Source organism: Macrobrachium rosenbergii, chromosome 41 (assembly GCF_040412425.1).
Source record: "Macrobrachium rosenbergii isolate ZJJX-2024 chromosome 41, ASM4041242v1, whole genome shotgun sequence".
NCBI lineage: Eukaryota > Metazoa > Arthropoda > Malacostraca > Decapoda > Palaemonidae > Macrobrachium > Macrobrachium rosenbergii.
Genome location: NC_089781.1, coordinates 23,375,070 through 23,391,849, shown reverse-complemented (window position 1 = coordinate 23,391,849; position 16,780 = coordinate 23,375,070). Strand labels below are relative to the sequence as shown.

The 16,780-nt window shown below is 36.2% G+C and overlaps 1 protein-coding gene across 1 annotated transcript; it reads left to right on the top strand.

Annotated features, from left to right (window-relative positions):
• The first annotated feature begins 1,361 nt into the window (after window positions 1–1,361).
• On the top strand, window positions 1,362–12,979 carry LOC136826748 (mucin-2-like). The gene is made up of 2 exons (XM_067084158.1): window positions 1,362–1,526; window positions 4,977–12,979. Exon 2 carries the CDS (start codon window positions 6,648–6,650, stop codon window positions 11,973–11,975), a length of 5,328 nt encoding a protein of 1,775 aa, XP_066940259.1. The 5' UTR covers window positions 1,362–1,526; window positions 4,977–6,647; the 3' UTR covers window positions 11,976–12,979.
• The last annotated feature ends 3,801 nt before the right edge of the window (window positions 12,980–16,780 follow it).

Genomic DNA, 16,780 nt, shown 5'->3' with positions numbered 1-16,780 from the left:
TCCCCGTTTACCAGTATACAGAATGTCGGGATCTGACATCGGTTAAAATACTAAACTCTAAAAGTTCGTTAAACAATTCCGGAAAATTACCCAAGCAGGGCATTCTGCAAGAAACTGGCGATATGAATATTCACTAACTTCTTCAAATGAAGATTCTAACATACTTAATCGAGGAACGATGACCACTCCAATAATCAAAACAGCAGCCTTACCTACAAGAATGTCTTGAACAACACTATACAAGTGAACCTTCCCGAAAACGCCTCATCCATCACACACAACCCACTGCAATACGTAAAACCCCCACCACACAACCACAGAAAGCATAACAACAAAAAGGAAAGACGAGGGTACCGAGAATTCGAAACCAATTTCCCCTGAGTAACCAAGGAGTCTTAGAATCAGGAGTTTCTGCTTACGGCTCGGTTCTGTTCATGGACGAGACCGAGATGAAAATAAAAATTGGTTATTACTTATTCTTTGTTGTTTGTATACTACATTTCTCTGAAGGATCGTCCACCCAGTGAAATATCCATATTAGAAGTTTTTCCTAAGTGATATAACTATAACACAAAATCGAAATGTGTAAGACTGGGAAGTCATGGGATTTATAAGCACGATATTGAGAAAAGGGAATTAAAAAAAATGTAATTTGAGAAAGTTTTTCTGTATCACAAACTTTCTGGGCATTGACGTTTTTTCACATTATAAATTAATCACGTTTGATGAAAATCACAATAGAATTATAAAAATAAAAACCTCGTTTAATGTTAAAATCACAATAGATTTATAAAAATAAAAACCACGTTTAATGTGAAAATCACAATAAAATTAAGCAAAAAAATCACAATTAATGTGAAAATCATAATAAAATGATGCAAATAAAAACCACGCTTAATATGAAAATCACAATAGAATTATAAAAATAAAAAGCCACGTTTAACATGAAAACAATAAAATCATCAATATAAAAATCACGTCTAATATAAAAACCACAATAAAATCATACAAATAAAAGTTATAGGAGCATAAACCCATAGATGAAAATTCAACTAGGAAAGAAACGTTAACCTTGCATGCCAATCAGGTGATTTCTCCCCAGTGTTTTCCCGTCGAGAGATCGTTTGAATTCGACAGAAACACAATACAACGAATTGCATTTGCTGGCCTCCTAAATTATCCGAGTCACGTCCACCTGATCGCACAACGAGAAGCAAAAATGAGTCCTTGATAAAACAGCCTAACGAGAGAAGGACTAAACATCACCTCTGTTGTGGAAAAACATCGTGACAGTTACAGAAAATATTCCGAGGGCTGTTATGACGAATTGCAACATGAATCTGACGCCTTCCAGCCGTTTTCCCCCTGACGAGACTTCCAGTGTGGGGCAGGATACCGACTGCAGTGGAGTCCAGGAACGGCAGAGGGTGCCACGACAAAAATTTGCACCTGGGAAGAAGGAGAACTTTCCTGCTGCGTGCGGTCCCAGGTGGCAGTGTTCTGTCACCATGATTAAGTTTAGGAAGGTATGGACACCGGCTTAATAATGTTTTTCTTTACCTGATGTGTAATGCATATTTTTTCCTAATATCTTCTTTAGGGACAAGTCTGCCATCTGTATTCCTCTATAATTCCTCTATAATTCCCCAGACTTGTATTATGTCTCCCAAATTACTGTAATCTCTGTAATTTCTCCCTCTGTAATTTCTTTTCTTTGATTACGTTTGATTAAGTGGAATTTAGGATATTTTGGACTTTGTCTCGTACGGATAACACGGTTCGAAGTGAAGAATCTGCTGCTAAAAATAACGTAGGTAGACTTTTACCGGTCTTATATTCATTCCCCCAATTTATTAGAGCATCAGGTTGGCCCTATATCGGAAAACTGTTGTTACGCTTGCAGATCTTCGTTTGTCTCCTTCCTCGATGAGGAACTGAAATCTTATGCGGTTCGTCTCATCAAAGATCCTAGGCAATTCATCTCATGAACGATCTTATGCAATCGTCTCATCGATTATCTTAGGCAATTCATCTCATCAGTAACCTTATACAATTTGTCTCATCTATGACCTTATGCAATTCGTCTCATCTTTGACCTTAGGCATGTCGTCTCATAGATGATCCTAGGCAATTCGACTCATCAATGACCTTATGCAATTCGTCTCATCTTTGATCTTAGGCAATTCTCCTCATAGATGATCTTAGGCAATTCGACTCATCAATGACCTTATACAATTCGTCTCATCTTTAACCTTAGGAAATTCATCTCATCAATGACTTTATGCAGTTTGTCTCATCAATGACCTAATTCAATTCGTCTCATCAATTAATTTATGCAATCTGTCTCATCATTGACCTTAAACATTCGATGTCAGTGATCTTAGTTAATTCGTCTCATCTATGACCTTGGACAATTCGTCTTAAGAATTATTTTGTGCAATTCGTCTCATCCATAATCTTAAGAAATTCGTTTAAAAATGACCTTACGCAATTTGTCTCATCAATGACCTTTTGCAGTTCATTCCACCGATGATCATATGCAATTCGTCCTATCACTGACCTCATGCAATTCGTCTCATCAATGATCTTAGGCATTTTATCTCATCAATGATCTTCGGCAATTCGTCTCATCAATGACTTTTAGTCTTATCAGTGATCCTGGGTAATGCTTCTCATCAATAACCTTACGCAATTAGTCTTATCAATGGTCTTCAGCAATTCGTCTCATAAATGACATTTAGTCTTATCAATGACCTTAGGTAATGCATCTCATTAATGATCTTTGCCAGTTTGTCTCATCAATGACTTTTAGTCTTATCAGTGACCTTAGGTAATCGGTCTCATCAATGATCTTCGGAAATTCGTCACATCAATTACTTTTAGTCTTATCAATGACCTTAGGTAATGCATATCATCAATAACCTTAGACAATTAGTCTCATCGATGATCTTCGGAAATTCGTCTCATCAATGACTTTTAGTCTCATCAGTGACCTTAGGTAATGCATCTCATCAATGACCTTAAGCAATTAGTCTCAGCGATGATCTTCAGCAATTTGTCTCATCAATGACTTTTAGTCTTATCAATCACCTTAGGTAATGCATCTCATCAATGACCTTAAGCAATTAGTCTCAGCGATGATCTTCGGCAATTCGTCTCATCAATGACTTTTAGTCTTATCAATGGCCTTAGGTAATGCGTCTCATCAATGATCTTCGCCAGTTCATCTCATCAATGACTTTTAGTCTTATCAGTGACCTTAGGTAATACGGCTCATCAATGATCTTTGGAAATTTTTCACATCAATTACTTTTAGTCTTATCAATCACCTTAGGTAATGCATCTCATCAATGACCTTAGACAATTAGTCTCATCAATGATCTTCGGCATTTCGTCTCATCAGTGACTTTTAGTCTTATCAGTGACCTTAGGTAATGCATCTCATCCATGACCTTAAGCAATTAGTCTCAGTGATGATCTTCGGTAATTCGTCTCATCAATGACTTTTAGTCTTATCAATGACCTTAGGTAATGCCTCTCATCAATGACCTTAAGTAATTAGTCTCAGTGATGATCTTCGGCAATTCGTCTCATCAATGACTTTTAGTCTTATCAATGACCTTAGGTAATGCATCTCATCAATGATCTTAGGCAATTAGTCTCAGCAATGATCTTCGGCAATTCATCTCATCAGTGACTTTTAGTCTTATTAATGACCTTAGGTAATGCATCTCATCAATGACCTTAAGCAATTAGTCTCAGCGATGATCTTCGGCAATTTGTCTCATCAATGACTTTTAGTCTTATCAATGGCCTTAGGTAATGCGTCTCATCAATGATCTTTGCCAATTCGTCTCATCAATGACTTTTAGTCTTATCAATGGCCTTAGGTAATGCGTCTCATCAATGATCTTTGCCAATTCGTCTCATCAATGACTTTTAGTCTTATCAGTGACCTTAGGTAATCCGTCTCACCAATGACCTTCAGAAATTCGACCCATCAATTACTTTTAGTCTTATCAATGACCTTAGGTAATGCCTCTCATCAATGACCTTAGACAATTAGTCTCATCAATGATTTTCGGCAATTCGTCTCATCAATGACTTTTAGTTTTATCAGTGACCTTAGGTAATGCATCTCATCCATGACCTTAAGCAATTAGTCTCAGTGATGATCTTCGGTAATTCGTCTCATCAATGACTTTTAGTCTTATCAATGACCTTAGGTAATGCATCTCATCAATGACCTTAGGCAATTAGTCTCACCGATGATCTTCGGCAATTCGTCTCATCAATGACTCTTATCAATGACCTTAGGTAATGCATCTCATCAACCTGACTTTCTCACCGATGATCTTCGGCAATTATCAATGACCTCTTATCAATGACCTTAGGTAATGCATCTCATCAATGACCTTAGGCAATTAGTCTCACCGATGATCTTCGGCAATTCGTCTCATCAATGACTTTTAGTCTCATCAATGACCTTAGGTAATGCATCTCATTGGTGTGACCTTGCCGTTTCAACTTCTCTAGATTATATGGGGAAAAGACCAGCTCAGATTTGAAGGCACTGATGTACCCTCTATAGCATATTACTGAATGGCCGTGGGAGAGTAGGCCTATATTTGGTGGCTTCCAGCCTTCCAACAACCATTCTCAATAATAAACATTGCTGTTCACTGACACTTCTGGTATTTGTGCGTCCCTTGGCCGTTGTTTGATGAATATATTGCGTTATTTTTGTATTTGCCATTATAAGACGCAATTAGGGTATATTTTGCACTTACTTCTGGAGATAGTCTATTCTTTTGATCTTAACTGGTCGTCTTCCATTCACAAGTATGTACTAATTTATATTGTAATTCCATTTACATGGAAACAGTAGGTTCAAAACCGGCAAGAAAAACAGCTGATTGTCACCCAGTAATTGACAGTCATATGTGTTACTCTCTTTAATAATATTTCCTTTTCAGCTCGTTGTCTTCGTAATTCTGGTTCATCTCGCAACTGGAAGAGCAAATGAAGAAGCAGCTGATGATGCAATCGACCCAACCAGGTCAAAGATTCCTGCTGAGATAGAAAAGATATTCCCAGAAGCTCAAGACATTCCCTCGCTGATCAAACCAGAAACGGCTGCACAAGAAATCAATGACATTCCAATTATTTCGAGGCAAGGTATATCACCTACTCAGATTCCAGATACATCACCAATACTGAAACCACCATTCTCTCAGATACCTCAGCAAGATATTCCTACAATCCCTGATCCAAACCGCCCAGACATGAGTGAAACTATCCACAAGCCGCTTCTACTTGATATCACAACAACAAATTTATCAAAATTAACAACGCCAGAATTTCCAACATCTGATGTTAATGCTCTCCAAGAAAATAGTAACACTGACATGCCTAATGTTCCTGTAATATATACAACAACACTACCAAGAACCAACATCCGGGATATTCCATATATTTCTAAGCAAGGCATATCGCCTCTTGAGATTCGAGAAACTTCAGGAATTTCAAAACCACAAATCTCTCAGATTCTTGACCATAACATTCCTGCAAGCCATAATCCAAACCTCAAAAACATCACTATAATTATTGATAAGCCTTTTCTCCCTAATATCACAAAAATAGATTTACCACAAATACACCCCGATTTCCCATTATCAGTTATTAATGTTTCCAAAGACATCGGTGAGACTGGCATTCCTAATATTCCTCTCATAACTACACCAGAACTGGTTATGCCACCAATAGTACCAATCAACATCCACGATATTTCAAATATTTCCAAGCGAGATATGTCGCCTATTAATATTCCAGATATATCATCAATTCCAAAACTACCAGTCTATCAGATGCCTGATCTTAAAATTCCTACAGTCACTGACCCAGACCGCAAAAACATCACTTTAACTATTGATAAGCCTTTTCTCCATAATATCACAAAAATAAATTTACCAAAAATACGCCCAGATTTCCCACTATCAACTATTAATGCTTTCAAAGACATCAGAGAGACTGGTATTCCTAATATTCCTCTCATAACTACACCAGAACTGGTTACGCCACCAATAATACCAATCAACATCCACGATATTTCTACTATTTCCAAGCCAGATATACCACCTATTAATATTCCAAGTATATCATTAACTCCAAAACCACCAGTCTATCAGATACCTGACTTTAAAATTCCTTCAATCCCTGAACCAAACCACAAAAATATTTCTATAACTATTGATAAGCCTTTTCTCCCTAATATCACAAATATAAATTTACCACAAATACAAACCGATTTCCCACTATCACCTATTAATTTTAATGCTTTCAAAGGCATCAGTGAGACTGGCATCCGTAATGTTCCTCCCATAACTACACCAGAACTGGTTACGCCACCAATAATACCAATCAACATCCACGATATTTCAACTATTTCCAAGCCAGATATATCAACCAATTAATATTCTAGGTATATCCTCAATTCCAAAACCACCAGTCTATCACATACCTGACCTTAAAATTCCTACAATCCCTGATCCAAACCGCAAAAATATTTCTAGAACTATTGATAAGCCTTTTCTCCCTAATATCACAAAAATAAATTTACCAAAATACACCCCGTTTTCCCACTATCAATGAATAATGCTTTCAAAGGCATTGGTGAGACTGGCATTCCTAATGTTGCTCTCACACCTACACCAGAACTGGTTACGCCACCAATAGTACCGATCAACATCCACGATATTTCAACTATTTCCAAGCCAGATATACCACCTATTAATATTTCAGGTATATCATCAATTCCAAAACCACCAGTCTATCAGATACCTGACTTTAAAATTCCTTCAATCCCTGAGCCAAACCGCAAAAATATTTCTATAATTATTGATAAGCCTTTTCTCCCTAATATCACAAAAATAAATTTACCACAAATACACCCCGTTTTCCCACTATCAACTATTAATGCTTTCAAAGACATTGGTGAGACTGGCATTCCTAATATTCATCTCATAACTGCGCCAGAGCTGGTTACGCCACCAATAATACCAATCAACATCCACGATATTTCGACTATTTCCAAGCCAGATATACAACCTATTATTATTTCAGGTACATCATCAATTCCAAAACTCCCAGTCTATCAGATACCTGACTTTAAAATTCCTACAATCCCTGATCCAAACCGCAAAAATATTTCTAGAACTATTGATAAGCCTTTTCTCCCTAATATCACAAAAATAAATTTACCACAAATACACCCCGATTTCCCACTATCAACTATTAACGCTTTAAAAGGCACCGGTGAGACTGGCATTCCTAATGTTTATCTCATAACTACACCAGAACTAGTTACTCCACCAATAATACCAACCAACATCCACGATATTTCAACTATTTCCAAGCCAGATATATCACCAATTTATATTCCAGGTCTATCATCAATTCCAAAACCATCAGTCTATCAGATACCTGAAATTAAAATTCCAACAATCCCTGAACCAAACCGCAAAAATATCGCTATAACTATTGATAAGCCTTTTCTCCCTAATATCACAAAAATAAATTTACCACAAATACACACAGATTTCCCACTATCAGTTATTGGTGCTTCCAAAGATATCGGTGAGACTGGCATTCCTAATATTCCTCCCATAACTACACCAGAACTGGTTACGCCACCAATAATACCAATCAACATCCACGATATTTCGACTATTTCCAAGCCAGATATATCACCTATTAATATTTCAGGTATATCATCAATTCCAAAACCACCAGTCTATCAGATACCTGACCTTAAAATCCCTACAATCCCTGAACCAAACCACAAAAATATTTCTATAACTATTGATAAGCCTTTTCTCCCTAATATCACAAAAATAAATTTACCACAAATACACCCCATTTTCCCACTATCAACTATTAATGCTTTCAAAGACATTGGTGAGACTGGCATTCCTAATATTCATCTCATAACTGCGCCAGAACTGGCTACGCCACCAATAATACCAATCAACATCCACGATATTTCGACTGTTTCCAAGCCAGACATACTACCTATTAATATTCCAAGTATATCATTAACTCCAAAACCACCAGTCTATCAGATACCTGGCCTTAAAATTCCTACAATCCCTGATCCAAATCGCAAAAATATTTCTATAGCTATTGATAAGACTTTTCTTCCTAATATCACAAAAATAAATTTACCACAAATACTCCCCGTTTTCCCACTATCAACTATTAATGCTTTCAAAGACATTGGTGAGACTGGCATTCCTAATATTCATCTCATAACTACGCCAGAACTGGTGACGCCACCAATAATACCAATCAACATCCACGATATTTCGACTATTTCCAAGCCAGATATACAACCTATTATTATTTCAGGTATATCACCAATTCCAAAACTCCCAGTCTATCAGATACCTGACCTTAAAATTCCTACAATCCCTGATCCAAATCGCAAAAATATCCCTATAACTATTGATAAGCCTATTCTCCCTAATATCACAAAAATAAATTTACCAAAAATACGCCCAGATTTCCCACTATCAGTTATTAATGCTTCCAAAGATATCGGTGAGACTGGCATTCCTAATATTCCTCCCATAACTACACCAGAACTGGTTATGCCACCAATAATACCAATCAACATCCACGATATTTCAAGTATTTCCAAGCCTGATATACCACTTATTAATATTTCAGGTATATCATCAATTCCAAAACCACCAGTCTATCAGATACCTGACTTTAAAATTCCTACAATCCCTGAACCAAACCACAAAAATATCTCTATAACTATTGATAAGCCTTTTCTCCCTAATATCACAAAAACAAATTTACCACAAATACACCCAGATTTCCCACTATCAATGAATAATGCTTTCAAAGGCATCGGTGAGACTGGCATTCCTAATATTCCTCTCTTAACTACGCCAGAACTGGTTACGCCACCAATAATACCAGTCAACATCCTCGATATTTCGACTATTTCCAAGCCAGATATAATACCTATTAATATTCCAAGTATATCATTAACTCCAAAACCACCAATCTATCGGATGCCTGACCTTAAAATTCCTACAATCCCTGATCCAAATCGCAAAAATATTTCTATAGCTATTGATAAGCCTTTTCTTCCTAATATCACAAAAATAAATTTACCACAAATACACCCCGTTTTCCCACTATCAACTATTAATGCTTTCAAAGACATTGGTGAGACTGGCATTCCTAATATTCCTCTCATTACTACACCAGAACTGGTTACGCCACCAATAATACCAATCAACATCCACGATATTTCAACTATTTCCAAGCCAGATATGTCACCTATTAATATTCCAAGTATATCATTTACTCCAAAACCACCAGTCTATCAGATACCTGACCTTAAAATTCCTACAATCCCTGATCCAAATCGCAAAAATATCCCTATAACTATTGTTAAGCCTTTTCTCCCTAATATCACAAAAATAAATTTACCACAAATACACCCACATTTCAAACTATCACCTATTAATGCTTCCAAAGATATCGATGAGACTAGTATTCCTCCCATAACTACACCAGAACTGGTTATGCCACCAATAATACCAATCAACATCCACGATATTTCAACTATTTCCAAGCCAGGTATGTCGCCTATTAATATCCCAGATATAATAGACGACATAACATCAATTCCAAAACCACCAGTCTATCAGATACCTGACCTTAAAATTCCTACAATCCCTGATCCAAACCGCAAAAACATCACTATAACTATTGATAAGCGTTCACTCCCTAATATCACAAAAATAAATTTACCACAAATACACCCCGTTTCCCCACTATTAATGATTAATGCTTCCAAAGGCATCGGTGAGACTGGCAATCCTAATGTTCCTCTCATAACTACACCAGAACTGGTTACTCCACCAATAATACCAATCAACATCCACGATATTTCAACTATTTCCAAGCCGGATATACCACTTATTAATATTTCAGGTATATCAGCAATTCCAAAACCACCAGTCTATCAGATACCTGACTTTAAAATTCCTACAATCCCTGATCCAAACCACAAAAATATCCCTATAACTATTGATAAGCCTTTTCTCCCTAATATCACAAAAATAAATTTACCACAAATACACCCCGTTTTCCCACTATCACCTATTAATGCTTCCAAAGGCATCGGTGAGACTGGCATCCCTAATATTCCTCTCATAACTACACCAGAGCTGGTTACTCCATCAATAATACCAATCAACATCCACGATATTTCAACTATTTCCAAGCCAGGTATATCACCCATAAATATTCCAGGTATAACGTCAATTCCAAAACCACCAGTCTATCAGATACCTGACCTTAAAATTCCTACAATCCCTTATCCAAACCGCAAAAACATTACTGTAACTACTGATAAGCCTTTTCTTCCTGATATCACACAAATTAATTTACCACAAATAACAAAGCCCGATTTCCCACCAATAAATATTAATGCTTTCAGAGAAACGGGTGGTATTGGCATTCCTAACATTCCTAACATACCTACACCAGAACTAGTGACTCCACCATTAAAAGCAATCAACATTCGGGATGTTTCAAATATTTCGAAGCCAGCGATTCCAAAACCACCAGTTTATCAGAAACCTCAGCTTGAAATGCTAAAATCCCTGACCAAAGCCGCCAAAACATTACTAACACTTCAGAAAAATCGTGACTCTGGCACTCCTAATATTCCTGACAAATCTACTCCAGAACTGTTTACTCCAACAGTAATACCAATCAACATTCAGGATATTTCAAATATTTCCAAGCAAGATATATTACCTGTTAATATTCCAGGTATATCATCAATTCCTAAACCACCAGTCTATCAGATACCTGACCTTAAAATTCCTACAATCCCTGATCCAACCCGCAAAAACATTACTGTTCCCATTGATAAACCTTTTCTTCCTGATATCACAAAAATAAATTTACCACAAATAACAAAGCCCGATTTCCCACCAATAAATATTAATACTCTCAAAGAAATCGGTAATATTGGCATTCCTAATATTCCTGCCATAACTACACCAAAACTGGTGACTCCACCATTAAAACCAATCAACATCCACGATATTTCAAATATTAACAAGCCAGATATGTCACCTATTAATATTCCAGGTATATCACCAATTCCAAAACTCCCAGTCTATCAGATACCTGACCTTAAAATTCCTACAATCCCTGATCCAAACCGCAAAAATATTACTGTTACTATTGATAAACCTTTTCTTCCTGATATCACAAAAATAAATTTACCACAAATAACAAAGCCCGATTTCCCACCAATAAATATTAATACTCTCAAAGAAATCGTTAATATTGGCATTCCTAATATTCCTGCCATAACTACACCAAAACTGGTCACTCCACCATTAAAACCAATCAACATCCACGATATTTCAAATATTAACAAGCCAGATATATCACCTATTAATAGTCCAGGTATATCATCAATTCCAAAACTTCCAGTCTATCAGATACCTGATCTTAAAATTCCAACAATCCCTGATCCAAACCTAAAAAACATCACTATAACTATTGATAAGCCTTTTCTCCCTAATATCACAAAAATAAATTTACCACAAATACACCCCGTTTTCCCACTATCACCTATTAATGCTTTCAAAGGCATCGGCGAGACTGGCATTCCTAATGTTCCTCTCATAACTACACCAGAACTGGTTACGCCACCAATAATACCAATCAACATCCACGATATTTCAACTATTTCCAAGCCAGGTATATCACCTATTAATGTTCCAGGTATACCATCAATTCCAAAACCACCAGTCTATCAGATACCTGACCTTAAAATTCCTACAATCCCTGATCCAAACCGCAAAAACATTACGGTAACTATTGATAAGCCTTCTCTTCCTGACATAAAAAAATTAATTTGCCAGAAGTGACAAAGCCCGGCTTTCAACCATGAAATAACCATGATGTCGATGTAATTGGTATGACTGGAATTCCCATTATTCCAGTCATATCTGCACCAGATGTGATCACTCCGTCTTTAACACCAGTCAACATCCTTGGATAATCAAAATACTTCGAAGCCCGATATATCACCCATCGAGATTCCAGATATATCACCAGTTTCAAAACCACCATTCTTTGATACATAGTATTATCGAAACAGCTCCAACATGACAGTAAGTGGCGAGAAAAATAGAATTTTGAGGACAGACGATAACAGACTGAAGGAGGTCAGTTACGAAGATAAGCAAAAGAACAGATGAGTAATAATAGCCTTAATAATCCTTAACCAACATCACTGAAAAAATAATAAAAACACGAGATAATGATTAACTGGATGTTGATCAAGACTGATAAATCCCTCAACGATATTATTTACGAAAAATATTAATGAAAATATTAGTTAAGAATGACAGAATAATTTTCTTTTAAAATGACTGAGGTGATCAATGGTGGAAGGGTATGTGAGGAAATTGACAATCAGAATTACACCAGAGAAACACCTGGAACCTTTTCAAACACCAATTACTTAGGGAATCATGATGTAATAATATCTGGGTCATATACTTTGTTGATCTTCAAAGAATCAAGTACACCTTACGAGCAGAAAATATACTTTATAAAGAAGAAAAGCCAAAAATTTCCCTGAAACATCAGCAAGAAATGGTAGCTGAAGAACGAAGCCTCCCCGCCATCCAGAGGAATAAGGACCTGAATTTTTTCCAGGGAGAAATTCGATTAGATACTTGATATCTTCTTGGTCTGAGAAACCCTTCTTGTAATATGAGAAACAGCACTTACTGTAAGATAGCAAACAGACATCTGTTATACTTTCCACTGTATGTAAACATTCTTATTATATCATGGGAAAAAAATTAATTATGGCAATAATCTGGCAATGAAGTGTATGGTAAATAAAGAGAAATCACTCTTATTTCTGTTGTTTTCATTACCTTTTCAAACAAAAGCAAACAAAAACGAGACACAATCACGAACATGAACTGTTCTCATCAATACCTACGAGGAATGATTTTCAGGTATCTGGCGCAAAGCTGGGAGGATTGATTAGATAATCATGCAGCTACGAAGATACCAAGCAGACTGAATTAGGATGAAACTAACATTTCTATACCATTTTTTTTCTTCGTGAATTACGAGCAACTGGATAGTGTTACAGACTCAATTTTTCAAGTATTCTTTTTCCCCCCATCGCTGTGTACTTGCAACATTTGTCTGCGAAAGTGGGTATGCAGGGGAGACTGAAAATCATACTGCAATGTTTTCTAATCTAAAATCTCTGAAAAAGATTCCAGATATGCACATTGGATAATGGGGTTTATCCCAACCTGCATGATAAAACTACTGTAAAATGTAGACTTCAACAAAGCTTCGTGCACACATGAACTTCATCTGCAAGGAACGCCTTTAAAAAGGTCTCTTCCTGTGGAACAAGTTCTTTAATCCACAAATCTGTAAGGATAACCTCTATTAGTGCTTGTTCATCTGCTTTGGGGATGCAATAGTTTAAACTCGCCCATGACATCTAATAATAATAATAATAATAATAATAATAATAATAATAATAATAATAATAATAATAATAATAATATCGGGAGAAGACCCTCTTTTAAGCAGGTAATGTTAAATGAAATTGCTGCATCAGATGCACTTAATTTTATAGTCTTCTCTATTTTTCTAATTATTGCTTTTCCTCGCCCGATGCAGTAGCAGAGAAACAGCAATAATTAGAAAAATAGAGAAGACTCTGTACGAATTAAATGCAGCTGATGCAGAAATTTCAATTAATAATAATAATAATAATAATAATAATAATAATAATAATAATAATAATAATAATATATAATTATTATTATTATTATTATTATTATTATTATTATTATTATTATTATTATTATTATTATTATTATTATTATTTAACGAGAACTCACATTCATATGAGCCATGCCAAAAACGACTGCTTACTACCCTACTAGCTTTGCAGGAAAGCTACTAATGAACTTACCGTAGTTCCTATATGCAAAAAAGAGAACAGTAAACAAAGTACAGCAATATACAGATAAAACTGAATAAATAAAGATAAACAAACGACAGAAGATGGATATATACACTCACGCAAATGCCTCCTGAGAAGAGTAAAAAGTTTTTTATTAACTTTCAACTTACACTTACCAGAACATGTGACCGTATGCAATGAAGTACAGCGTAAATTGAAAAAATTAAATTAAATCACATTAAGTTAAATTGAATTAAATTAAACGTAGTAAATTTTTATGGAATACCCAAGTACCAATGGGAGAAAGGAAGGGAGAACTTAATATTGCTTTTGCAAGAGATTCAATCCGCAAAAATCTTCCAACTCTGCCATCTGGCGTGCAAAAATTGAAGTGGTATTTATATGGGACAAGCGTTAAAGGCAACTGGCTTGCTATGTAACCTTTCATAGAACACAGTACCCATATCTTCAAAGAAGAGGAAACACCATAATATGCAATGAAGAAAACCAAATTACAGTAGTAGACACAACTACCATAAGAATAAAAGTTACTTTGAAGTTTTTGCCTAAAAATCAATTTACAATAAAGAGGCCTATGAGAGAGAGAGAGAGAGAGAGAGAGAGAGAGAGAGAGAGAGAGAGAGAATGCCTTTTCTCCTAGACTTAATTCAGGCTTTAAATATTAATTTTGCTGTTAGTTCGCAGTGTGTGCTCTGTGACATATAGGAACATCGAAATTCGAAGCAAGGGAATTCTGGATCTTTCATTCGTGTTAAGTGTCCCCGGGGGTACTAGAAACGCCCCCACCCCCGTCCCCGTAATGCCCATAAGCCGCTTCAAAGAATATATTTGATGAATTTTAGACCTAATAACAATGGTTATTGTGCAATTCATCGAATTGACACGCACTCCTTTACCTCTCTCTCTCTCTCTCTCTCTCTCTCTCTCTCTCTCTCTCTATAAAAATATGAATGGACTTCTGTTTCCCTATAATAAGCAATTACATAAGTATATAACACTGAAATGTATGTATAACCATTTTATATGGAATAAGGAATTTTGACTAACTTTGACTCTCTCTCTCTCTCTCTCTCTCTCTCTCTCTCTCTCTCTCTCTCAGCGGACTTAAAAGCAAGTCCGTCAGTTATCTGCATACACCAGGAAATCATCACTCGCCGCCATCGACAACTATAATCGATTTTGCGCCAGTTAATAAAGTCCATTTCATCAGCAAGTCCAGTTTGTTATGAAAGTCCATTTTATTAAAGACCATTTTATCATAATTAAAGTCTAGTTTGCTCTGAAAGTCCAGTTTATTAAAGTCCATTTTATTCTAATTTAAAGTCCAGTTTGTTATAGAGGCCAGTTTATTCAAGTCCATTTTATCATAATTAGTCCAGTTTGTTATGAAAGTCCAGTTTATGAAAGTCCAGTTTATGAAGTCCAGTTTTTATGAAAGTCCAGTTTGTCATGAAAGTCCAGTTTGTCATGGAAGTCCAGTTTATTAAAGTTAATTTTATCATAATTAAAACCCAGTTGTTTTATTAAAGTCCCTCAGTCAATAAAATCCTCCTACGAATCCCTGGAGGACTAAGAAGCCAAGGATGAAATCCCTGGCTGCTGGCCATCCTTTGTGGTGGAAAGGCTTCCGGTGCTAATCTCCGAATCTCCTTTTATAAGGAAAATTACTTGAAAAATTAGCAGTAATTCGTCACTTATTCACCTAATACGATGTCAACTCTTTTTTTTTTTTTAATGGTTATAGGTTAATTAGTTTACTTTTTACTGTCTTGACTCCTTCGCCTGCGAATTTTCACTCAAGACCTCAAGTTTTTCACCCAATTTCACCTTTCGATCCTTGTATTTCATCTCCTTCATTTTCTAGCTCTCTTTATCTTACTGTTCAACTACTCCAACTCATCCCTTTTCACTGTCTCATACACTGAATGACCGAAAATGCCCAAGGCTTAGCTTGACAGCCTGAATTATATAAAATCAAAACTACAGTATGTCACAAGAAGAAAGATAACAGTTACCCTGAAACCAATCTTTCCATTACTTGGCATTTGGCCGGTCCCGTTATCACATTTTAATATCACGAATACAAAGTGTCTTTCAAGTATCTAAAATCAATAAGTAGAGAAGATAAAAGAAAAAGAAGACGAAGATTAATTGAGGATTTGTGGGCGAGGCAGAAAGAGTAAAAGTATCAATGACCAGCATCGCCCCCCACCAACCCCGCCTCTCCACCTGACAAATAAAAAATAAAGGTAAATTAAATCAAACAAAACCCTGGACTCTCATCCCAATTCGGGTGTTTTAAAATTGGATCAATTCCTTCCTCGTCGCATAGCCTACCGCTGAACAGAATCTCATTAAAATCCACCAACACCTTTTCGAGATATCTTGCTGAATGACTGACACAGGCAGACATACAGACAGACAAGCAATCAAATAAAAAACAAACCAAACAACAAGGTGACGACAAAACTTTCGTCAGACTGCGCTGGCGGTGGCAATGAAATACTCCTGTTGGCTTTTCGCGTCAGCGTCGAATCACGTCCACCTAATTATGAAATTGGACATTTACCCCCGCAGCCAAAACACCCTAACAAGAGAATGATTTCGATGTCAAACATCTCCACTGTTGTGGAATGGCATCGTAACAGTCGCAGAAAAAGTTCTCGCCCTCATAATGATCAGTTTCAATATAAATTCGTG

What these genes read in the sequence shown, in the direction of transcription:
- LOC136826748 (XM_067084158.1), top strand. Translation starts at nt 6,648, where the DNA reads ATGAATAATGCTTTCAAAGGCATTGGTGAGACTGGCATTCCTAATGTT.